The sequence below is a fragment of the Papio anubis genome, chromosome 11, assembly GCF_008728515.1.
Source record: "Papio anubis isolate 15944 chromosome 11, Panubis1.0, whole genome shotgun sequence".
Lineage (NCBI taxonomy): Eukaryota > Metazoa > Chordata > Mammalia > Primates > Cercopithecidae > Papio > Papio anubis.
In genome coordinates, this window is record NC_044986.1 from 5,457,954 (window position 1) to 5,483,277 (window position 25,324).

Consider the following 25,324-nt stretch of genomic DNA (forward strand, 5'->3'; position numbering starts at 1 on the left):
AACTGCTGAGTGGATCAACAAATGTGTGTCTATATCTAGATGAATCTAAAAAATAAAGTCAGATACAGAAGACTACTTACTATACCATTTTAATGAAATTATAGAAAAGCCAAAACTATAGTGACAGAAAAGCAGACCATAGAATGGTAACTTAAAGCAATATTTCATGTAAAATTACAAACATTTTCCAGTGCTAGAGAAAAAAGGGCTTTCTCCTACATTTATGGTGGGATTATGAATTGCAAGCCAGTTTGGGGTCAATCCGTATTTAATATAATAAATCTAAAAATGTCTATCTGAGTCAGCAATTCTCCTGAGATGTATTTTAAGGATATAGTTAATGATCTGTATTCAAGCAAATTTATATAAGCAAAAAATTTAATAATATCCAAAATGCCCAAAATGAAACATTGTTAAATAAATGAGGGTAAATCCATTAAATGGAATAGCATAGAGTGACATAAAATGTTGTAAGCATTGATTATAAATTGTCTACAAATAAAATCTCAATAAAACCATAAGAGTAGATATTTTAAGATCACATTCTTTGATTAAAAATTATAGAAAACTGGAAACAAATAACCAAAATAGAAATAATGCTATCATACAATTATCTTACAAACTTTGTCCTCAACAAACAGGAAATAAAAAATGCAATTTAAAGATGTTAAATGCCGATTTACATATATAAAAACCTATGGAACCTAGCCAAAGATATATATATATATAGAGAGAGAGAGAGAGAGAGAGAGAGAAATATTCATGGTTTTAAATATTTTATTAATGCAAAAACAAAATAAGAAAATAAAACATTCATTTCAGAAAATTAGAAAAGGAAAAACTAAATAAAAGACAGCAATAGAATAGCAGCAAAGATAAAATTTAATATTAGAAAAAGACCCAGGAAATGAAACAGATATGCAGTAAGAAGCAGAGAAGACAACGGAAATTCTGGTTCTAGTAATTTCCTGAGTTCTCATTGTCACCTCGCCTTGGGTAATGTGAAATAATCCTGTATCTTAAAAAAAAAAAAAAAATCACTTTTCTGTTTCACACAAACTTGAGTTGATATGTAAATAGCCTTAATAACTGTTGAGTTAGAATACCAAATCCAGAAAGTATAAAGTATAAGACTGAAATATTTGGTTACATAGACATTTTTAAGTTGAGCCAGTAAAATATCTACACATAATGTTTAAAATGTATAAATGTATAAATATGATTGAAATGCAAATAACAAAATGAATATATATATTCAATGAATATATTTCAGTGTATATCTATATATATCCACAAGATACACAGAACTGATAAAAGTTTACTGTCTTTACTGTACAAAAAGTCATGAATAAAAAACGTCTCTATATAATAGATGAGCCAACATCATAAACAGAAAACTGTGTCAGTAAAACTACACATGGGTAATAAGCTTATTAAAATATAGCAACTCTAACTGACATGTAAAAATCAAATAATGCCAACAAGCTACTTCTTGTCTCCCAGCTTGTGAAAGATTAAAAATACTAGCAATACTGTGCTGTGGGGAAGCTGTGGAAATTGGGAACTCTAATGCAAAATGCTGTTGGTAGAAATTTAAATTGGGACACACTTTCTGCTGGTGTACACATATTTTTTGTTGACTCAACAATTCTCCTTCTCAGAATTTATCTCAAGGAAATCCTAGAAAGGTTAGCAAGGTTGAACATAAAAGGAGTATCACCCACATCATGGGTACAACAGTGAAAAGCTGGAAACAACCTCAATGTCCACCAAAAAGGGTTTGTAGAAATAATTTGTGGTTGCTTTGTACAATGGTAAACGTGATCTATTGACATGAAAGGATTGCCATGGCAATTTGTTGAAATTTTTATGAAGCAGATTATAAAATAGAACATAGAGTAAGACTCGGTTTTATTATAAATGTGTGCATGATGCTACACCAGATGTTTGTCTCCTCTGAAACTCATATTGGTGAGTTTCAGTGTGGCAGTATGGAAAGTTGCCACTTTTACGAGGCAATGGAGTTATAAGGGCCCTGCCCTCATGAATGTATTAATTCTTTCATGGACTAATGGATTAATGGACCAATGGGTTTTCTCCAGAGTGGGACTGGTGGCTTTATAAGAAGAGTAAGAGAGACCTGAGCTAGCACTGTCAGCCCACTTGCTATCTGGCCACCATGATGCCCTGTGCCACCTTGGGACTCAGAGTCCTCACTAGCATGAAGGCCCTCACCAGATACAGCCCCTTGGCCTTGGACTCCTCAGCCTTTAGAACCATAAGAAATACATTTCTGTTCTTTATAAATCACCCAGCCTCAGGTATTCAGTTATAGCAGCAGGAAGCTAAGACATAAAGCTATCGGTATGAAAGTCTTTGCCCAACTATGAACACAATTACTTCTTCTAGGATAAATTTTTTATTATATTTACTTTCTTCTTTATTCTTGCCAGTTCCATTTGAATACATTTTTGTAATGGGCCTATGTAATACAAAATACAATAATAAATACAAAATTATTTTCCACACTAGGAATAGGGCCAGAAGGAACTAACTACTGAAATTCTGTCCCACCCTTTAAAAGTGTGGTTAAAATTAATAGACTTAAATGGAAAAAATAGTAAGTTTCCAATAATATACATGTTTTGAGGATGTAGGAAAGTGTGCACCTTCACTGTATTAAGGGCATGGCGGGTGACTGGTATCTTTTTCTAATGAGCAGCTGGGCAATGTGTAGCAACAGCTTCAGTAACATTCACAGACTGACTCACTTCTAGAAGTCTAAGCTAGGAAATAATCAGAGATATGGACAAAGGTTCATGCATGAGGATATTCATGCATTGCTCTTCCTTAATCATAATTTCGAAATAGAAACAACATGTGTCCACAGTAGTAGAGTATGTGTGTATGTATCTCCAATAATTTATTGAACAAATGTTTGCTGAGTGTCTTCTCTGGGTCAGGCTCTTTGAGAGTCCCTGGAATTCAGTGGTACACAAAACAAACATGTCCACCTCCTAGAGCATGTCATCTAGTCACAATAAGGGAAAAGACAGATGATCAGCTAATTCCACAAATAAGTTAGGTGTTAATAAAGAAAAGTAGAGGATGAAGTAATTGCGTTTTTTGGCCATTAAAAGTAAATGCAAATTTCAATGGCAAAAACTGCAATTACATTTGCACCAACTTAATACACTATTACTAAGTAATCAAAGAATACAGTAAAAAGTGGTATGGAAAACATGCTACGAATGAAATGATCTTTTAGCCAAATGGGAGCAAGAATGTTCAGAACAACCTCTATCAGAGTACTAAAAAGTGATAAAGATGAAACTTCTCAAGATATAATTTAAATAATACACAAATATGATCCAATTTGAAAGAGGAAGTTTGAAAGCCATACCTCTCTGATAAAGTCTAAAAATAGAGAGGTATAAAACATAAGGAGGTGTAAGGTCTTCTCTTTCCACTCCACAGTACACTCGATAAAAGGCTTACCCTCCTTAGGATTTCCTCTTGGAACAATTATAAGAAATCACCAGTGAGTAAAGAAACAGCAATGCATAGCAACAGCTTCAGAAAAATCCACAGACTTCATCAAACTTCTAGAAGTCTAAGCAAGGAAATAAGTGGAGATATGAACAAAGGTTTATGCCTAAAGATATTTGTGTGTTCTTTCTCAGTCATAATTGTGAAGTTGAAACAACATAAATGTCCACAATAGTGAAGTATACGTTTACATATTTCCAATAATTCTTGGAGAAGTTGGGATTTCATGGTTGTTGTCTGCTAGACTCAGCAACGCTTTGGGAATACAGATCCTCCATGCCCTATTATTTAGGAATTCTACTCCTGTCATGATATGGTAGGCTAAACTTGCTTCCATGACACTCGGCCAAGGATTATAAATTAATTGTGTGATTGAGGAAGTCCCTGGGAAGACCATACCCACCCCTTGTTCATGCTGGTTGGCTGTAACCATAGCAGCCTCTTACTCCAGACCAAAGTTCAGCTACTGTAAATTTTATGACCATGTTCAGAGTTCAATGTCCATTAGCATAACCCTTCCTTAGGAAGAGTGAGATTTTATATTTGACAACAAAGTGTTAGACTCTATTTCTAAGTACTAGACTTCAAATGATAAGGTCCAAAAGAAGATATTCATTTTTTTTGTCCTAGAGAACTTATTTTCCTGTGAAAATGCCTACCACAAAGAAGACATTGATGTTCTTATCAAGCTTTTTCACCAGCCTTGGGTCTTTCATTGTAATTTGCTCTATTCTTGGGACACAAGCATGGATCACCAGTACAATTGCTGTTAGAGACTCTGCTTCAAATGGGAGCATTTTCATCACTTATGGACTTTTTCGTGGGGAAAGTAGTCAAGAATTGAGTCACGGACTTGCAGAACCAAACAAAATCTTTGCAGGTAAATGATAAACTAATTTGAATGGATATCGTGAGATTGAATTAAGGTTTATGTCATTCTATATTTGGGCCAAATAACCATTCAAAAATAATTTCTTTGTAAGTTTTGGGTTAGGCTGACAATGCAAGTCTAATAATACAAGATAATTTTGGAAATTTGCCATGCCATTATTTGAGCTTCCTCAGTTCTGCTTATGTCTATTAGTACAATAGTCTAAATCATTCCAGCAGTGGTGATATTTAAATAACACCTACCGTTGATTGACAAGTAAATAAGTAAAAATATGTGACAGCAATATGGCATTGAATAGCCAGTAGGAATGCATGTTTTAACTGTATTGACTGGGTTTTTAGTTGGACCCACAACCTCCGTCTAGAATTTCACAAGTGGCATCTATGCAGGAAAGAGTAAAACGGGAAATTAATTATCTCTGTTTCTCAAGTTCGTTTCTTTAACTGATTTGAATTTACCTCCAAAATATCTAATCGTTGGGAATTATATTAAATTTCCATTAATTTATTAATTATATATTTGATAGGAATTCCTAAACTTTTTATTTCCTGATTTCTTATATAATGCCATCCTCTCAATGGAAGAAAATTAAAAGTTCATTGAGATTAATTAGTTGATTTAGCTACTTATTTGACTTTTGAAGTTTGATACCTACCTTCATGTTTTCTAAATTTAAAAACATTTGTAAGTTATGTAACACATTAAATGGACTTTGTTTTGAACAAAGTTGTATGCTAGTATTATACAGACATTACCGGGTATCATACAATCATTACCTTTTGACTCATACATATGCATCATTTTCTACCCTATACACATGTAATGTTTAGTCCTTGTGTAATGCAAAAAGAAGTTTGAGTCCTGAACACTAGCTGTAGGTTCTAACTCTAGTGTGTTTATGACTTTGTTAATGAAACTATTTTCTTAAATCCAAAGCAGCCTGGTTGTGTTCCCAAGTTATACATTTGTCATTTAGATGTTAGCAAAAGCAGCATCTCCCCGGGCATTGCCAGAGCCTTTCAGGGACATCTCCTCTGGTGTCAACCTCAGCTTCCCATAAGGATGGGGAACATTGGCTTTCCAGCAACTTTCAAAGACTCAGTCATGCTTTCAGTTATGTGAATAGCATTTTCAAAACCAAAAAGTGTCCTGAAACCTCAGACACATTTAAAAAATTGTAAGTAAGAGACAAAACCTACCAGTTTTTTTTGGTTTCCATATGGTGTCTGTTTGGAACCAGTTGATTTCCAATTTGAGATAAATGGCTTCAAAGAAAGCATCAACTATCTCTATGCACGGAGACTCAGAGGAGGCCAGGATGGGTCAGGACCTGGCTCTAAAGCCCTGTGTGCATGCAGGTGAGCATGGTGATGTCAGAGGACCAGAGCAGGCACTCGTCAAGGAGAGCCCTGAAAGGGCCCAGGGCCAGGTAGGTGCGGCAGCCCAGGTGAGAGCACAGTGAGGCAGAATATTTGCCTTCCCTTTGCTGGATCTCTACTTTCAGTCTTTGTTACTGAGGAGCCACATTCTGACTTTCCACAAGTCACTGCCCAACCTCCTGGTGCTGAAGAAGGTGAACCGCCACCCAATTAATGAAGGTGCTGCACTGTCACTCTGGTTGACACCTAAGGACCCCTCAGAGCCTAGGGGGTCTTCATTGCCAATGATTGTAATAATCGTTGAGCTTGAACACCTGTAAGCAGTTCTTTCAGACAGGGGAAAGTCATTTTACTGGAACCTTCAACTTGTGGTGTTCAGCTGCTAACAATCCTGGGACGCTTCACCTGGGAGCAGCCCTGCAGTGTGCACAATGAGACATGGGTGCTCTCCTATGGTTTCTCATGGCCACCCGGGGCTTCTTTCAAATCAGAAACCAACCATGGGCAGTAGAATCAAATCTGTATAAATGCCCCTTTCTTGCCCAACAGTGGTGGACTGACCGTTCCAATTGAGAAGTTGACCACATGAGCTTCTTGGCTAGGGCGAGGTCACATCAAGAGTCTCCCAAGAGTAATAATTATTGCAAAGCTCTGCTGTATTTCTGCATGGTATTTATCACATTGAGCCAGTTTTGTCTGTAGATTTTGAAACAAAATAGCAGAAGGAAGCAATGACGGCTGATTTCAAAGTGCCAAAGTAATTCAGCCAACGTTGGTCAATCTGTGGGGAAAATCGTTCTTCAGACCTGGTAAGGAAATTCTCCAGTGTGTAACTTGGAGGGTACAGGCAGCTCAGGCTGACTGGCTGCATCCTGGTTTGCCCAACATCCAGATGAAAAGTGGCAGGTCCTGTATGTCCACCTGTGAGCAGGTTGTCTTTGCTACTCCCAAAGTTCTGGAGATCTGATTTCTGTTCCAAAACACTTCCCTGAGCAGCTGCTGCGTGTATGAGGGGCTCAGGAGACTGAAAGGAATTGCACATGGTTCCTGGCCTTGGAGGGCTCACCATCCAGTGTGAGAGAAAGACCCTTCCTCAGTTAAAATCGGTGCCCTGCACTCACTGCTGGGGCATGGTATGTGCAGGTCTGCATGGAAGCAAGGGTTTGGGGGGAACTGCAAAGCCCCGTTGGAGGACAGAATCCTGAAAAATGAGCTGCTAGGAGGTGTAAGCTCACACTGTGGCCACCCACCTCCCTCTCAGTTCTGGATCTTGGGTGCCATGTAAAAGGAAGTCATTCCTTTAACTCTGTGTTTTGCAAATGTGGTCAGGGTCCGGAAGCATGGTGTGCTCTGTTTCCTCACACTGGCAATCATGGCAAGATGAGTCATTCACATTTAGGACATGGAATTCCCGTGAATGTCATTTCAAATATTACTCAGCCTACGCGCTGACCAGAACGTATTTTTTACAGAATCATTTTGACAGGAAATGTTTCTATGATAGTTTGTTGTTGTTGTTTTGTTTCATCACCCAGGCTGCTTCACACCCAGACTGGAGTGCAGTGGCGCTATCTCGGCTCACTGCAATTTCCACCTCCTGAGTTCAAGCAATTCTCGTGCCTCGGCCTCCCTAGTAGCTGGGATTACAGGAATGCATACCACGGGTGGCTAAATTTTGTATTTTTAGTAGAGACAGGGTTTCACCACGTTGGCCAGGCTGGTGTCAAACTCCTGACCTCAAGTGATCTGCCCACCTCGGCCTCCCAAAGTGCTGGGATTACAGGCATGAGCCACCGCACCCGGCAAGACTTTTCTTTTCTTTTCTTTTTTGAGACAGGGTCTTGCTTTGTCGCCCAGTCTGGAGTGCCATGGTGCGATCATAGCTCATTGCAGCCTCTACATCCTGGGCTCGAGAGATCCTCCTGCCTCAGCTTCTGGTGTAGCTGGGACCACAGGCAAGCACCACCACACCCAGCCACTTTTCTGATGTTTTGTGGAGACAGCGTGTCACCAGCCCAGGCTGGACTTGATTATGAGAGATATTTCTCCTCTTGTGACATTGCACCCTTTGTTCTCGGTTCCAAGAACAGTCTGATTTGCAGATGTGTGGGACTTTGAGCAGTCACGTTGCCTGCAGCGGAAGGTAGAATCACCTGGGATGCGGGTGAGGCATCCCCACCCGGACCAGATGAATAGCAATCTCCGCGGGGTGAGGCCCTGACCTGCTCGTTTTTTAAAAATCTTCCCAGGTGATCCTAATTCAGTGTTGGCAACAACCAAGGCCAGGCACTAGAGTGACAGGCATTGCTGTACTGGGTATTGCTTTTTAAGTCCTTTGGATGTGGCCTGCTTGAAATTAAATTAATTGATTGGCAAAAGCTCTAGACAACCTTGCAAAGGAAGCAAGGCAGACTGAGGAAAAGCTCGGCTCCCGGCTGGCCTCTCAGTGCTGCATCCGGGTCAGGACCCACTGCAGCTGGCGCGAGTCTCTCCCCACCTGGCACTCCCCCGCCTGCTAGTTCTCTTTTCTCCACCGACCTCCATGTGTTCTCAGGGAGCTCAACATTGCACCATTAGTCCAGGCTAAAAATAATTAGAAAAATAAATCTGCAGAAACTAATGAATTGCAAAGAGAAGAACAAATGAAGTTTATTTCTCCAGAATTCATAAAGAGCCCCCACCTTACTACTCCTGCCCTGTCCGCATAAGGAGAGTCTCCTGGAGAGCAGTGTTCATCCTCTGCCCCGAGGGATGTCACCACACTGGGAGGGGGAGAATATAGAGGACAAAAAGGGTGCCCGCCCAGGCTCAGGTTCATCCTCTGCCCCGAGGGATGTCACCACACCAGGAGGGGAGAGTATAGAGGACAAAAAGGGTGCCCGCCCAGGCTCAGGCCACTTCTCCCCAAGGAACCCTGGCAACTTTCTGAGAGGCTGGGGCACCAGCCTGGGCTCCCTGGGAGAGCTACCAGGTCACACTTGGAGATCTGCTGATAGAACGAGCTCCTCCCTCAGGTACTGGGAGCTGCCCTGTTCAGGCTCCCTGGTGACCAGGTGTTTATGGAGGGAGTCACAGTAATTCCCACCCATCCACTCACAAAGCCATGGGCTCTCCCTTGATGTCCGAGGACTTACCGAGAACCGGAACTCAAAAGGCAGATGGCAAGTGGGGCCTGAAGGGTTACATTTCCCTGCGTGGGGAGCCCGGATGTCCGGACGGCTCTCAGCGGCACCCATTATCCACTGCCCAGCAGCACGCTTCTGCCTCCCAGCTGCGGGATCTGCGGGTCAGGCGCTCTTCTCTCTGGCCACGTTGTTCTTGGCTGTTTCCTGGGACAATTAGTGCCACCTGTGAGGTGGCTTTCCTGATTCACACGCTTGCCCCCTAAAAGGAAGAAAAAGAACGGAATGTGTTTGCTAATTTTTCAGGCAGAGAGCAGCTGTCAGATGCTATGTAAGTTTATTGTCATTTCATTCTTGATAACTTTCCCTGAATTTTCAGCTTTTATTGTCTAAGTTCTGAGCCAGGAGCTGGAGGGGAGATACAGCTGTCAGACCTGTGTGGCAGGAAATTCAGAAAGCCGGAAAATAATTTTAAAATCCAGCAGTTAGAATCAAGATGAATTGTCACCTTAAAATGCAGAAAATATGAGTCAACAGGCCCCAAATGACTCCCTTTGGAAAAGTCACATCATTAGACCTTACCAAAAGTCACAAACAAAGCTAAATTCAATTGTCACTTTCTAATTTACTCTGAAAAAAAAAAAAAATGGAATGTGAACCATTTACCAATGAATATCCAAAAACCGCTTTTACTAAGTGTGTGAAGCAGAAAAATACTGCAAGCCACTTCAGGGGCCTTGGACACAGCTTTTTTAATTTTTTAATTTTAATTTTTGTTTTAACAGTGAAGTTTCTATTTTCTAGTTAAGTAACCAAATTACTTCTTACTGGTTACCAAACTTTGCTAAGGAGTGAGTTCATTTAGTCCCCAGCAAACTTTGGGATAGACTTCGGAGTTTCCCCTTTAGCGTCCAGGAGGAGCTGGCGAGTGTGGTATGGGAAGCGATTCCCCTTATGGTGACTCAGCAGTGACTCAGCTGCAGCCTCTGACCTGTCCCCCTGAACAGGTGTGTCCTACGTGCTGTGGTTTTATTCCTCCTCTCTTCCGGTGTCATCCTCTATTACTTTCAAAACAAGTGTGTGCTAAATTGTAGCAATATGAATCCCGCATCTGCTGCACCTCCACAGTGAGCAATAGGCAGAGGCAAGAGACGTCACCTGAGGTCAGGGATGGGAACCATCTCAGCCCAGGTGGCCACATCCCACTCACCCAGAAGGCAGGCCCAGCAGGTCCCACCCATCCCCACCCAGGCAGCAGGCAGTGGCTGGTGTGACCCATGCCCCGCTAGAGCTCTTCCCTGGGATGCATAGCCCAAGACTATGCTGAGAATTTGACCATGCTCTATGAGTTATTAGCAGAAATTCCAAAATAGTCCAGTCATCATTGAGCTCAAGTAGGCTGTACCTGTGCGAGCTGGACTTTGCTCACAGTCCCCAGTTCCACTTGAGGAGCAGAATGTTCCCTTGCCACGGTGGTGAAGCCATCATCCTCATGCCACTGAGCTGAGGCTTGCCCGGTCGTCTCCTGGTCTGCTGCCTTCTCCCATGGGTTTTCAAGGGACATGCGGCCATGCCAACCGCTGTGAGGCATATCCACCTTGCCCTCCTCCTGCCCTTTTCTCTCTCCTGCCCTTTTCTTTCCTGCACTTTCTCACTCTCCCTTGCAGCCAGGGCCCTTGGGTTACCTGTCACTGCTGCTTCTGGGGCTTCTCCCACTCCTGGTCTAGGAGGCTGTACCCTGAGACCAGCACCACTTGGGATGCCCGCTCTCTCTGGATGAGGGTCTTTACCACAGGACCCTTTTGCCAGCAGCCCCTGAGGCTGTGTCTCAGGCACCTGGTTGCAAGCTGCTGGCCACATCTCCTTCATGCCCACTGTCTGTTCAGTGGGAGGAAACTTTTCTTCCTCGTAGAACACTGCTGATTAAAAAGCCAAAAAAGAAAACAATAGTGAACGGATAGAATTAAGAGGTTCAAAAATGGAGTGAGGATATCCTCCTGTCCAAGGGGAGTGTCGGGTCTCACTGGGAGCCCCGTGTCTATCTGGCCACGTGTGGTGGCTCATGCCTGTAATCCCAGCACTTTGGGAGGCCAAGGAGGGAGGATCACTTCAGCTCAGGAACTGGAGACCAGCCTGGGCAACATAGTGAGATCCTGTCCCTACAGAAAATTGTTTAAAAGGCTGGCCATGGTGGCTCACGCCTGTAATCCCAGCACTTTGGTAGGCCAAGGCGGGCAGATCACCTGATAGTGGGAGTTGGAGACCAGCCTGACCAACATGGAGAAACCCCATCTCTCCTAAAAATACAAAATTAGCCGGGCGTGGGGGCACATACCTATAATCCCAGCTACTTGGAAGGCTGAGGAAGGACAATCGCTTGAACCCGGGAGGCAGAGGTTGGGGTGAACCGAGATCATGCCATTGCACTCCAGCCTGGGCAATAAGAGCAAAACTCCAACTCAAAAAGAAAAAATTTTAAAAAATCAGCTGAGTGTGGTTGTGGTGGCACACCCTGTAGGTCCAGCTACTCCGGAGGCTGAGGCAGGAGGATTCTTTGTTTGAACTCGGGAGATCAAGACTGCAGTGAGCGATGATCTTGCCACTGCACTCCAGTCTGGGTGACACAGCAAGACCCTGTCTCCAAAAAAAGAAGAAAAAAAGAGAAAGAGAAATAGAGTCAGAATAAAGTATGTGTAGCGGGCCAGGCTGTCAGGGACTCTGCAGTCACACCCAACAAAGAATATTCCAGAGACGTGGGCTGTTAATCATGTTGGGATTTATATCCCTCCTCAAATATTTGGACAGGCTGCCAGGCAGGAAAGGAGCAAGTGAATTTTGTATGATTCCCAAAGGAGAATTAGGACCCCTGGGTTTAAGCTGTGGAGATGCAGATTTGGGCTCAGCATAAAGAGGAATTTTTCAATCATTACGGTGATGCGGGGAGGGAAAGGGGAGGGGACTTGGTGGCCCCTCCCATGGGTGCCCACAGCACCCTGGGGTCTCCCACCTCCCATGCCTGTTCTCTGAATTCTTTGTGACACTCTGGTTCCATTAGGAACTCCTTGACCTTTGATCCGTGGGCATACGCTGAGGGAATACCACCCCTAGGCCCAGGAACCAGAGATCCTCATGGCCTTTTCGCTTTCTGTTCTTTCAAGCTGCTCCAGATAAAGATGTGAGGTCTCCAAGGCTCTCTCCCTGGAGCTCAGAGAAACCAGCACGGAAAGAAAGAGACTTTCACTTGTTTTGACCCACCTGTTCCCAGTGATGTTGCTGTGGCCTTACTGTGACTCAGAACTTTCTCCCAAATCACTTTCTCCCATGTCCTGGTGACTTTCGTGGAACGTCCCTGTAAACACTGTTTAATGTACTGGCCTCCTCCACAGGGCCTCACGCACCCTGACAGCCCGTGGCTGGGCTGGGCTTACATGTAAGTGCACCCCTGTGGTGCCTGGGCCTTGCATCCTCCACGAAAGAGCAGGTGGAGGATATGGCTGGTGGGGGTCAGAAGCCTGCAAAACCAGGAACCCAGGACTGACAGCCAGGGCACCTTTGCTTCATTTTATGAGTGTCCTTCTATGCCTGGAGCTACTCTGCACTTAAGAAATATGTACTTTTCATGCAACGCTGTTAGGATTCAGAAGAGTTCTCCTTGGAAAGCAGAGTCAAGGCTTACTCACGGGCAAATTCCCAACCGCCTCCAGCATTGGGTCCTCTCTGTCTCCAGGAAAGTGGAGTCTGAAGTAGGACTCACACCTCGATTTGCACTAACAGAAGTCAATTTCTTATGTCAGCCTTCAGCTTCCACTTTCCCGGTCACCTTTCTTAGCTTTTTCTCTGCTGATGCCACCCCTGGAATTACCCCAGACACCACAGGGCCTATGGGATTCTCACGTTTTCAGGGTGACCCGCCCTGTGAGTGCCTCCAAGTGGAAGCCGAGTTAGTGCTCAGAGCAACAGGGGCACTGTGAAAAGCACCTTGGCAAGGACGGAGCCTGAGCTCATAATGGGAAGGCTAGCCAGCCCTGCTGCCAGTATCCAGGAAGGCAAACTCTCTCCTAGGGGACTTCTAAACCAGGCTCAATATCCCGTTATCTGCAGTGTCGCGGTTATACCCATCCAACCACTGATTCAACAACCAGCCTCCTGTGGGGAATGCAGGTCTTATTCTTGCATGACTTGGAGGTTCCTGATACCTCCACTGACATCCAACAACTGCTAACTCAAGTACCTAAGAGGGTAGGGTGGGGAGGAATGCCAGCCCAGAGCTGGTATTTGCATTATGTGCTATGCACTCACAAAACATTATTTTAGTTTTAGGGATACTGAATAATTCTTCCCAAAAAACTCTGCATTTGGTGACTATCCTGTTCCTGGTCCTGAGTTTGCTCACGTCGCTGCTGAGCTCTGGGTTTACCTTCTACAACAGCATCAGCAACCCTTACCAGACGTTCCTGGGGCCGATGGGGGTGTACACCTGGAACGGGCTCAGCGGTGAGTGGCCCTGTGAGACCTGGTGCTCTGCAGAGGACTGCATCCCTCTTGTCCCCGTGTCTCCACCTCTCACACACGCATGAACATACAGTCACGTTTACACCAAGGAAACTATGAGGACCTCCCATGAGCTAAGGGCTGGGGTTTATTTTGTCAATCCAAAGTGTTTATGAAGCATCTCTGGAAATATAATTCTGTTTTAAATGCACTATTGAGGAGACTTATAACAAGCCAGCCTTTGCTTTTGAGACTCTAACATAAGAAGTCAAAATGCACAAAAGTCAACAAAATATTGACCGGGCTCCTGCCATGTGCTTAACTCCAAACTAGGCTCTGTGTGGCATATAGAAGCACACACATGTGCATACACATACACATGCACACACATGCGCATACACACACCCATGTGTGTACCCACACACACATAAGCACACTGGCACACCCTTCTCTTTCCTCTTCCACATGACAAGAGTCCACTTAGTCTCCACACATGACATCTCTGCATGCTTGTGCCACAGAGCCACAGATAATGGCACATAAGAGAATCTGGGGGCAATACCTTTCTTGTGGGCTACCTGTGAGCCTGGGGTGTGGCTGGGTGGTGTTGCTTGGTTATTTTATTTGTTTCATGGGTGTGGTGCTGGGAGGATGGAGCCCAGATGGGAAGTGGGTCCCAGCTTTGACTCACAGTCTTTTGGCTTTCACTGGGTTTTGCCAGGGCTCTGCGGCTGCCCATCTGCCCAGAGCAGGGCCGGGGAAGTGCCTCTTTGCCCTGCTCAGCTGCCTTCAGGGCCTTGCTCCCCCCAGGCAGCCAGGTTTCCCCTGTTCTTTCCCTCTCTCCATCATTGCAACTGGACCTTGGGAATGAAGCCTGTCCTAAGGAAATGATTTCTGAGGTGGCTTCACATAAGCTTCAGGTGACACATTTTAACACAGGCCTGAAATTTTCAAGCACAAGAAGGAGACTCTGGATATCAGACATGTCAGGAAGCCTGAAAGGAGGGGCTGAGAGCAGCAGCATCCTGTCCCTCCGTTGAGTGTCATCCTTACCACGAGGCAGGCGCGGGTGGCTGGAGGAGGCCAGCAGCTCCATGCCATGTAGTAGAGATGTGCTGAGGAATATGAACAACTGGCTCTCCAGTGGGGAGAAACAAAGAGAGAAAAAAGCCCTGGTGATTGGAATGGTGTAAGCACAGCCACGTGTCCGTTTTCAAACTCCCAATGTGAGATCACTGACGTGGAGTTGAGATGTAAAAACCGGCCCCAGCGCAGCACAGGTAGGACGGTGAGGGATGCTTTTTAAAATGGAAAAGCATTAAGCCAGGACTACAGGTGGGCTGGGTTGCATTACATTACACACCCCAGCTCCGAGGATTTGGGGTCAGGCTGGTTTAACCACATTCATATATGACTGGCTCTTTCTTTCTGTGCTTGTATTGCTTGGTGGTAAAAACAAATAAATCCCCCAATTTAATGGGCAGCCACTATGGACGAGGCACAACAGTCCTGTAGAATGAATATCACTGCTTCTCTTTCTTAGAGCAGAGCTGAGTGTCAGAGGTTAAGGGACTTTGTTACAAAATCAGATATACTCACCTGAATGCCAGAGTCCTTTGCCCAAGCTACTTGCATGATGATGGTTCACCCCTGTCAACCAAAACCAAAGGTAAACCAATTGGTACCCATGGCCAGGGCAAAGAGATAGATTATTTTTAGTTTTGCTGATGTGACTAAGAAAGCACGAGAAGCAGTGACTTCAGACACAGCTTGAGTTAGGGTCTTGGCCCGTGTCATGAGGACTGTTTCCTGCCATTGCTCCATCTATCAGAATCCTCGGTGTTGACTCCATCATTCATTAATTGGCTGGATCAATCCTCTTGAAGATAAGATGACTGCTGGCCACTCTGGGCTCATTGCTGATGGTGGCAGCCCCAGGAGAAAAAAGCTTCTCATTTCCTTCAAATTCAAAGAAAGTCCTGGGCTACTTTGCACTGGCATTGCCCTTCTCCCATCCCTTGACCAATCTCTGTGGCCAGCAGGGTTGAATTCCCCAAGCCATCCACTGATTGACTAAGGCTGCCTGCCCATCCTGGAGCTGGGGCTGGAGTCGGCCCTTCCCCAGCCACAGGGGTGAGTGGGGAAGGAAGACTGCGTTCCTGGAGGGAAAACAGGTGCCAGGGCCAGAGTGGAGGGCCAGGTGTGGCGCCGGCCAAACAACAGGGGCCCAGCATTGCTGTGTCTGCAGCCTGCAGGGTTCAAAGTCTGCCACCTCTTCCTCCTCCACAGTGGAGTATGGGCTGGCTTTGCATATAGCAGAGGCCTCATGCATGTTTGGGAATAAAAACAGGGGCCAGACAGCCTCCCCGTAGCCCTGCCTACTCCTATCGACAAAGAATTATTGGATAGAGAGGGAATTCCTGCCACCTTCCTTTCCTGGCTCAGGGGCAAGTTCTAACACACAGAGGGAGGCTGTGAGGTGGGCAGAAAGCAGCCTGAGAGGTTGATGTGGAAGGAGCAGATTGCGTTCTGCTGCCCACCTAGGAGAAGGCCTCGCACAGCTTGGCTTCCTCTAAATGCCCCTTGAGGCCTCTTGACCCTAATGCTTTGATAGGCCTGACTTTTGCCCAAAGTAACCCTTTGAGGGCCCTGATTTTCTTCACAGGAGCTTTGAGGGTTGGAGAACTTACTGAAACTCTCAGTTTCAAGGAGGCTCAGCCTGCAGAAGGGTTTGTGTGCAGAGATGCCTTAATTCTTGCCTTGGGTCATGGCTGTGGGAGAGCACGATCAGACTGACCTCTGGGAGTCCTGGGGCCAGAAGGAATTGCTCCAAACCCCTAGGGGCTGGATTTGAACAACCTCTGCTTAGCCAGCAGATGTTGGGTAGGGAAGGAAGTGGGTTTGCTGGCTTGTTTCTGATAGAAAGAAGCAGTTTCTGCTTTGAGGAGACAAATAGCAGTCTCACTTCCTAGGTTCCCGTGACCTCTGACCTCAGCCTACCCTCTGCACCACACTGACCTGATGAGGCTGCATCCTGACCTCAGGGGATAAAATTGTTGACTGAGAGAAGCTTGGAGCCAGAGAGAACTTTGCAGACCACCCGTTCCAAATACATTTGTGTCTCAACTGGGGAACCCAGAGAGCAGAAAGGGATCAGTAGGTCACGGGGCCCGAGGGTCACAGACCAGGACAGAAGCCAGGGTCCGTGAGCCTTCCGAAGCTCCTCATCTACCCCGGGGCTTCCTCCAGCCCCTGTAAGTCCTTCTGTCCCAGAGGCTGGAGAAGCCTGGCAGGTAGAGGCTCTGGGCATCTCGTCACTAAAGGGGACTCAGGTTGGCATTTTGTGTCTGTGTGTCAGCCCCTCCCGATTCAAATCAAAGTTCTAGGCAGCCCGCTCTGGAAAAAAGCATTTAGCCTATATTCATCCTGCCCCTTTATGATTAAGCTTTTATAAGAAACTTCACAAGAGGAAAATGAAAGATAATTAAGGCCATGAGGCACCCGGAGAGCTTCAGAGGGCCAGGGCTTTTGTTCGGACAAATTATTAAGAAATAAAACCATTATGTTGAGGATGAAGGTCTGTCATCAAGGAGCGTTTAAAACATTCTCCTCATACAAAGCCCCTCTAATTAAGGCCTTTTGAAGGACCGTTTGGAAGGTTTCCCTAGGTGTGGGTTATAGCAGGATACATTTGATGTCCACTGAGTTCCGGGTACGTGGCGGCAGACAGAGTCTCAAAGGGCTTCTGTGGCCAGGATCCCCTGGCGGCCCCCTCTGCACATCAAACCTCACTGGGTGAGCCTACTCACTGGCCTCATCACAGGCCCTGGAACATAGGCATCCTTATCCTCCACAACCTTTCTTTTAACAGCTTTATTGACACATGAGTCACACACCATATAATTCACCCATTAAAGTATACAATTCCATGGTTTTTTGTATGTTCTCAGACATGTGCAAGCCTCACCACTGCCAATTTTAGAATCTTTTGATCATCTTGAAAAGAAACCCCATGCCCGTTAGCGATCACCCCCTCCCAGCCCACTTCCAGCCCCAGGCAACCGTAAAAGCCCTAATCTACATTTTTGTTTGTTTGTTTGTTTCTATCTCATCTCTTTTGGAAGATGAGGAATGAGGCTCAGAAAGGCTACATGACTCGTCCAAGTTCACCTAGCTAGGATTTCCAATCCTGTTCTCTCTGACTCCAGAACTACGTGCTTTTAACTAGACAAAAATGGCTCTCCCAAGTCTGTACTGAAGCATGTTCTTTAAGGCCAGGCACAGTGGTTCACACTCAGCACTTTTGCAGGCCGAGGCAGGTGGATCACTTGAGTCCAGGAGTTCGAGACTAGCCTGGGCAACATAGAAAAAGCTGATCTCCACAAAAAATTAGCCAAGCATAGTGGCATGTGCCTGTAGTCAGCTAGTCAGGAGGCTGAGGTGGTAGGATCAATGGAGCCCAAGAGGTGGAGGTTCAGTAAGCTGAGATCATGCCACTGCACTTCAGAGCCCAGGGGACAGTGAGACCCCATCTCAAAACAAACAAAAAAGCATGTTTTCTAGTGAAGGATATTGTGAAGAATAAAAAAGGGAAGACAGAAACGTACAATAAGTTCTCTTCTCTAATGAGTTTTGTAAGGAGATCCCTCCTGATTAGACACTCTTGCCAGTGGCATCATATGCCATGAGATTCAAGCTCCTGGGATGGCATTTTTGTGGCTCGCAGGGCAGCCCAGTCTCAGTACCCAGTTCTTAGGACCCTGGGACCTCTCCCCAGCAGCTGAGCTTGTATCTCACAGTCCCAGATGCTTCAGGCCCACTGCCCACCCAGGGTCTTTGTTGAGGCAGCTTCATCCATCTGTGATGCCCTGTCCTTCCTCAGCTCTTCCCAGACCTCCTTATACAGCTTCTTTCTGAACTGTACTATTCACTCATTCATTCAGCACACTACTACTGCATTCACCACCTAGGAAGTGCCCTGTTTGGTAGACCAGTTGCACAACTACTTCTGAAAGCGTTTGAGTCAGCATGTTTGCTGTTGGTCATACACAGCCCTGCACAATCTTTAGTGTTCTATGCCTAGACATCTCGTTTGTGTCTTACAATTTTGTATCTTCTCCCTAGTGCTTAAAAGAGTGTAAACTCCCGTGCAGATATTCAATACATACCCACAGATATGTGTTCCGTAAAGATAAGTGACATTAAAAACTGTATCACCATGCCATGCATGAAACTCCATCTTCTTTTCAGCATCCTCCGTTTTTGTGACCATGATACTGTTTGTGGCGAACACACAGTCCAACCTTCTCTCCGAAGAGTTGTTCCACATGCTTTACCCGACAACCGCCAGTAAAGGAACGACCCACAGTTACGGATACTCGTTCTGGCTCATACTGCTCATCATTCTTCTAAATATAGTCACTGTAACCATCATCATTTTCTACCAGAAGGCCAGATACCAGCGGAAGCAGGAGCAGAGAAAACCGATGGAATATGCTCCAAGGGACGGAATTTTATTCTGAATTCTCTTTCACCTCATTTTGGCATTGCCTCTGTTTTACATCAGCCCTGAGTAGTAACTGGTCAGCTTCTCTGGACAATTCAGCATGGTAACGTGACTGGCATTGATGACAGTGTTTGTGTTTCGTGACACTGTATTCTTCATTGATGCTGTACTCCTGAAAAGTTTCTCCCACAAGGTTGGGGAAAATGAATGGGAAATATAGCCCGTCTGTGTGGCTTTCAAAGCAGTAGCATCATGACGAGCGTAACGACCCTTCTGACCTGGTCTCACGATCTGAAATAATAAAAGGTTGTGTCATGTTTCTTTTCTTTGAGTATCTCAAAGCACTTCAGCTCCTATGATCTCATTCCCCTCAGGGGGGACCAGGTATTTTTATTCTACTCTATACATGAAGACTTCTGAGAACAGAGGGTTTCAGGACTCACCTTTCCAGGACCAAGTGCTGGAGGCAAAGAGAGACTTTGGAGTAAATGACTTGGTTCTCTGGACCCTCAGTTGCTGGCATATTCAAACCCAATGGTGGGTAAAAGTGATTATATGTGATCCTCAAACACATTTTTGAGATTCCAAGATGGGGTTTGGGTCAGAAAGAGAATAGAAATGAGAAGATCAGAGAAAGAGAAAAATGATAGCCCTGTGGTCTATATGGTAAAGAGGCTAAACATTATATTTTTGGTTTAATAGGATTGTGGTGAATTCAGTCAAAATGGAAATGAAACATTGCAGCAAGTTCTAGCAACCACCGTGTCAACCAACAGCCTTAGTTTCTGTGGTGTAGACCCGGGTGTGGCAGGTCTGATGGGAGTGTGTCATCCATCAGCAGGCTCCTGCCCAGCCAGAGACTGAGGGAGAAATGGGTTGGAACACCGTGGCTTGCAGGCATTCATTCCTTGAGTCAAAGACAGGGCAAACGTGGAATGCGGGCGTGGGGTAGGGTAGCCCTTTGAGAACAGATTGGGTGGTTCCCAGTTTCATGAGAAGCCAGTGGGCAACCAGGAAAATTTTTTAAAGGCAACAGAATGGATCTGACCTTCTTTCCAGTAGACTATTTTCCCAGAAAATCACTTTGAGAATCTTTTGCGCTTGACTAGTTCACAAGTTAGCCAGGTTGAACGCTGATAGGGTTCTGAAATGATCACCTTGCATGTCTTGATGGGACTAGGGCCAAAAGGAGCAGAATTTCCTGGGTGTGATTTGCAGAGCAGCAACTCTTTGGGCAGAAGAATATCTCATTTATGAAGCTACCAGGGATTAATGACCTTCTTACTCATTATTTTTTAACACTGTCTTAGAAAGAATATTTTTCATTTAGGAAATACACACAGGATACCTGCGATGTGGCTAGCACAGTGCTAATCAGGGTGTCTGCCCCCATAGAGCTACTGTTGGACAGTTAAGACAGCTATTCAGAAAGCAATTGCTAAACTCCATTTAAAAGAGGTATTTAGTCACAAATTGTGCTCATTCGTTGAAAGGTCGGTTCTCTATCACATTCTGCCCTAAAGTCCTACTTATTCAAAGTTACTCTTAATATTAAATTTGAATGTATTTGTAAAAATCTGATTAACAGTGAGCATTTTCTAAATTCTTTGGATCTAGAAACACATTCTTTGAAAGCTTGCATTTTATATCAGATTTTAATAATGTGAACAAGCAATGAAGAGGAAACAGCTATAGATAACAAACCCGCAGAAACAATTGCTAAATAGGCACTCACATCGTGTGTTTATGTGAATGATTGTGTATTGTGGAAAGACCACTGCATTTATTCACCTCAGCATTGGAGCAGAGCGCGGTTTCCTTAGCGTGAAACATGTTCTTAGTACTTATATCACAAATGACCTTTAAAACGTGGGAAGCAGGTAAATGGAACTCTATTTCACAATTTGGGAGACGAAGAGAACGGTTTCCTTTATGTGTTTTAAGGCAGAAGATAATGAAACTACACATTCAAAGTCTGTAGAAATGGCTTTAATGCTATTCACAAGCACAGGTGGGTGTGAGTTTCACAAGCACAGGTGGGTGTGCGGAAGGGTGAACACCTCCATGCCTCGGCCTACAAGATGGGTGGATGGCATAGTGAGGCAACAATTCATTACACAATGAATAGTAATTTGCTGTTTTAAAATGACTTAATAAATGAACATTGTTTTATATTTGGTGAATGGATTTGCCTGAAGCACTATTTTGAAGGGGTCTGAACTAGTCATATTATGACCCTTGAAACATTGTATGACTCTAATGAAGCCACATGGTCTTGTTATGATGATCTGGGTTACAAGGTTTATCCATATTTGCAAAATAAGTAAGTTGTGTAAAATACATGCTCTTCATATAGTCTATGATGATAACTTTAGAGAAATCAATACTTTGTTGTCAAACTGATTGGGCTCAGCCAGTGAGTTAGTGTTTGCAAAGCACTGGGGTACAGGAGGGAACCTCCAGGTGAGCTTTGCTTTTGTCATTATAATTGTGTCTGATCATCTCAACAAACCCTGTGGGTTAGGCAGGATGGGAGCATTGCGTCCTTGGATATGATATTTCTCAGGGTCCGCCTAGTGATCCTGCAGCCTGCCTCACATGGCCATGCACTAGTGATGCCGTTGTATGCTGCCGGTGGAGTCGCAGGTACGCGCCAGCAGCTTCGTGCCTTTTGAGGCTGCTCAGCCTCTTGGAGGGCCTGGGACCCTGCAGATTCTGCAAAGGGCAGCAGGTGCTAAGCAGAGTTGGCGCTCCTTCCCCACCCCTGCCTACCCAGCAACCCTCCTTCTCTTACACTGGAACCGGTCATTCAGGGTAGACTCACAGCAGGTTTCTGGTTGACTAATCTGTTGCCTTTCTACAACCCAGACAACAGGCAAGATGTGTAGGGGGCAGGGATGGCTCAGAGTCAGGGGCCCTCTGACCCTGAAATTCCAGTGTAGAGAGAAGCTGGAGGCCCTTGGTCCCTGCGCCCCTCTGGACTCTTCAGACCCAGCACTCAGAACTTTCAGGGGCCTCAGGCAGATAAAGTTGTCAGCCAGTGGTGCGGAGGATGGATCCCTCATAACAACTGACCAGCTCTCTAGCCCTGGTCCTCATCCCCTGACCCCTTAGATGCCTCTGCCTCCCAGGGCTTGAGAACATGCGTAGGCTGCTCTGACATCCCATAGACAGCGGTGAGAAACCAGCAGTCACTGCCTACTTCTGAGCTCATCTTTCCTCATGAAAAATAAATACATAAATGAATGAGTAAGATAATCAACAATCAGTGCAGGATGAAGCTGGGAAGTTCTGGGGTCACGCCGCCTGAGATCTGCTACTCACGACTCAGAGAAGTGACTTCATCTCAGTCAGCCTCATTCTCATCATCCATGCAATGGGATCACAAGAGCTGGTTTAGCTTGCAGGCCTGTTGTGAGTGAGCCTTAATAAGGAGCTCTGTGCTCTTGACAGCTCAGGGTGGCCCCCTCTTTCACAGACCCATAAGTCCCTAGAACACAGTAGAAACTGTGGGTGGGACCCATGTCACCACCCTTAGCCACTGCAGGCCACACTCATTCTGCTGTCCTATAAACAAACAAGTAAAAAACAAACCACTTCGGCCCAGAGGGGTTAGTAGACCTGCCCAGGAACTCAAGCCGACAAGTGGCAGAGCCAAATGGAAACAGGTCTCCAAGTCCTTTCTTTCTGTGTTTGATTCATTTCCATAATTTGTGTGTATCAGGCCAATGAGAGGTGCTTGGGTAGAGTCAGGAAGGGAAGGAAGGGTGGCCCCTGGTCCCGGAACTGTGTCCAGGTGGGAAGTGTGGCATTCCTGGTGTGCCCCAGAGGAGGTAAGGACTCACATCACCCCGTTTGTGGGTCTCGTGATGGGTCTTCTTTATTCAGAAGGAAAAGAGGCAGCTGGCTCAGGCAAAGGCATCCAATGTGTTTCATATGAACCCTTAGGTGAGCTTGGGTGCTGACCCCAGTGGGAGATGGTGGGGTCTGCATGGCCCTCCACACCTACCCAGAGGGGGACTTTGTGATTCTTCAAATAGAAGATAAAGCACTGCTGGTGACCAGGGCGCTGGTTTACTACAGCTGCACTGGAGAAGGGCCTGAGGTGTAAGGGATGTCTGTGAAACCTGAATGCCCCATGCGGGGTGGCAGTGAGGACGCCGTGGATACACAGGTACTATTTTCCCCGCTGTTAGGGCCGCCAATTCTGTGTTTGTTATGCTCTTGCTGACATATGTCCTCACGCTGCCCAAAGACCCTGAAAAATAAGGACAGTACTGGTTAGAATTTCAGACAATGTCCTAGTTTAAAAGAAAAAAGGAATTTGTTTTAGTGACAGGTTTCAGACCATGAAAGTTTCATTTTCAAAATGTTCAGATGTTTAGTAAAAAGGGAAAATTGAGGAAGAAATGAATTATATTTTATGACTATTCATTTTAGAAAAATCACTGTCAGAAAGAACACCCCTCCTGCTTCTCACTCCCCTCCCGCCAAGTGGCAGGGAGGCGTTTCATTTTGTCCTGGCCCTTGGTTTCGTCCTGGCCCGCGGAATGCCCTGCGCCTCTGGCTCTCTTGGAGCACGCCACTTTGGCACCACGTTCAGCTCTCGTAAGTCACTGTTCCCATAGGGGGAAGCTTCTCCTTTTCTTACTCAGTGTAGGGACATGGTGGAGCCTCCCAGCGTCCCCCAGAAGAGAGTGGAGGTCCAAGTGGGGGTCCCAGTCCTTAAGGCTGTCTCAGCAGCAGAGACCACAGCCACAGGTGCCAGGCCTCGGGGGTGTGCCTGCCCCAAACCCTGCAAACAGGAGATTGTGTTGAATCCTCACAGCAAAAGCATGTGTTGTTTTATAGTTAACCCCATCTGATAGATGAGCCACTAAGGCTGGGGTTGGCAAAGTGGTGACCCCACCATGCCACAACCAAGGAGGGGCTGAGCAGAGATTCTGATGCGGATTTACCCGCCAATGTCTCCTTGAGGCACACCTGGGATCTGTAGCCTGGCAGTGGCCCTGCGTGTGTATAAAAGGGTTGTATAGTCTGAAGTGCACATCCCAGCAGTAGACCTTGGCCTCCCTCTGCTGGCCCCAGGCCCGTCTCATTTTGAGTAACCCAGTGTGCAGGACTCTTGTGGTGTATACACTGGCAAACATTGACCTTTTGACTACAAATGTAACCATTTTCACTGATCACTACATGCTGACCAGTATCTTTCCTGTCTTCCTATATAGGTCCTGGTCTTAAGATCAATGAACCTTTTCCTTCCGCCAGGCTGGCAGATGGGAGGCATCGTTAGTTAACCCGCCTCTCCCACTTGGAAAGACAAAATAGTGTGTAGAGTCACGCTGTGAACTCTTCTCCAAGAGCAACACGTGAACTTAACAGAAACAGAAAGAAGCCATAGTCCCTTTGAAAGAAGTGGTGGGCAGCAGCCTATTCTGTGAAGCAGATGGAAGACTGAGTCTCCAGAGCATGAGGAGAGAGACAGCCACCGGGACGCTCACTCCCACGGGGAGCTGCAACCCTCAGAAGCCTGTGACCCTGCCCAGCACTGGAGCTGAGTTAGTGAATGGTGGGGAGAACAGAGGAGGGAGCAGCATCGGGACAGGCTTTGTGGGCACTCCCAGGCTCCAGTGGCGATGGAGGGAAGCCATTCCTGATCCCATCCCACAGGTGACCTTGTGGAAGTCTGCCAGCCGACTCAGGTGGTGGTGACAGGGTGAGAGAAGCTTCCAACTGAGCTTTGCCACATAATCTTGAGTAGGGACAAACCCCATTGGCTTGAACCCGGGGGGAAGTGGGAAGTGTGCTATGGCCACGGGTGCAGGAGCTGGCACCCCTGCTTCCTGGGTGGACCTGGAGGGGTGAGGCACGAAAGCCAGGTTTCTGTCTCTATCAGGAAGGCTCATGGCCTGGGCGGTTTTGAGTTCTGAGAGCAGGCTGCCTGGAACCCAGCTCGCTGCTGCTGGCCGAACCCTACGGATGTGAGGCCGCCTTACCAAGTATGTGGGAGTTGAGTGGGACTGACTGCCACCTGCTCCTCCCCACTCCCCATGCGGATTTTTCTGTGCAGCAGCGGCAGCCACACTCATCTCTGGAACACTATCCCAGCAGCCAGAGAACTGCCCTCTAATCTCCCACTGAGGACACTGCTTGCGCCTGCATGTAGGGAGCCAGAGCGTGGACTTACCTGACCTAGCCTGACCCGCTTTGCCCCTTCACCTGCCCTAGTAAACACAAGGGACAGGGATGTTTGGGAGCTCCAGGGCCCCACCCATTGCCTGAGACACCAGAGTACCTCCCGTGGGTAACATGAGGCAAGCACCAACCCCATCGCTACCACCTCAGCTGGTGATCTTTTGCAAATGCCACCTCCTGGCTGGTGGTC

General features: G+C 45.9%; 1 protein-coding gene across 1 annotated transcript; it reads left to right on the plus strand.

Moving 5' to 3' along the window:
• The first annotated feature begins 3,924 nt into the window (after positions 1–3,924).
• On the plus strand, positions 3,925–21,111 carry CLRN3 (clarin 3). Its single transcript, XM_003904411.5, has 3 exons — positions 3,925–4,429; positions 13,257–13,436; positions 18,684–21,111. The coding sequence occupies exons 1-3, from the start codon at positions 4,201–4,203 to the stop codon at positions 18,953–18,955; spliced, it is 681 nt and encodes a 226-aa protein (XP_003904460.1). The 5' UTR covers positions 3,925–4,200; the 3' UTR covers positions 18,956–21,111.
• The last annotated feature ends 4,213 nt before the right edge of the window (positions 21,112–25,324 follow it).

Bases quoted from the DNA above. Each gene is read 5' to 3' on its own strand.
- CLRN3 (XM_003904411.5), top strand. From the start codon at position 4,201: ATGCCTACCACAAAGAAGACATTGATGTTCTTATCAAGCTTTTTCACC. The intron at 4,430-13,256 runs GTAAATGATAAA...ACATTATTTTAG, and splicing joins ACCAAACAAAATCTTTGCAG to TTTTAGGGATACTGAATAAT. The intron at 13,437-18,683 runs GTGAGTGGCCCT...TCTTCTTTTCAG, and splicing joins CACCTGGAACGGGCTCAGCG to CATCCTCCGTTTTTGTGACC.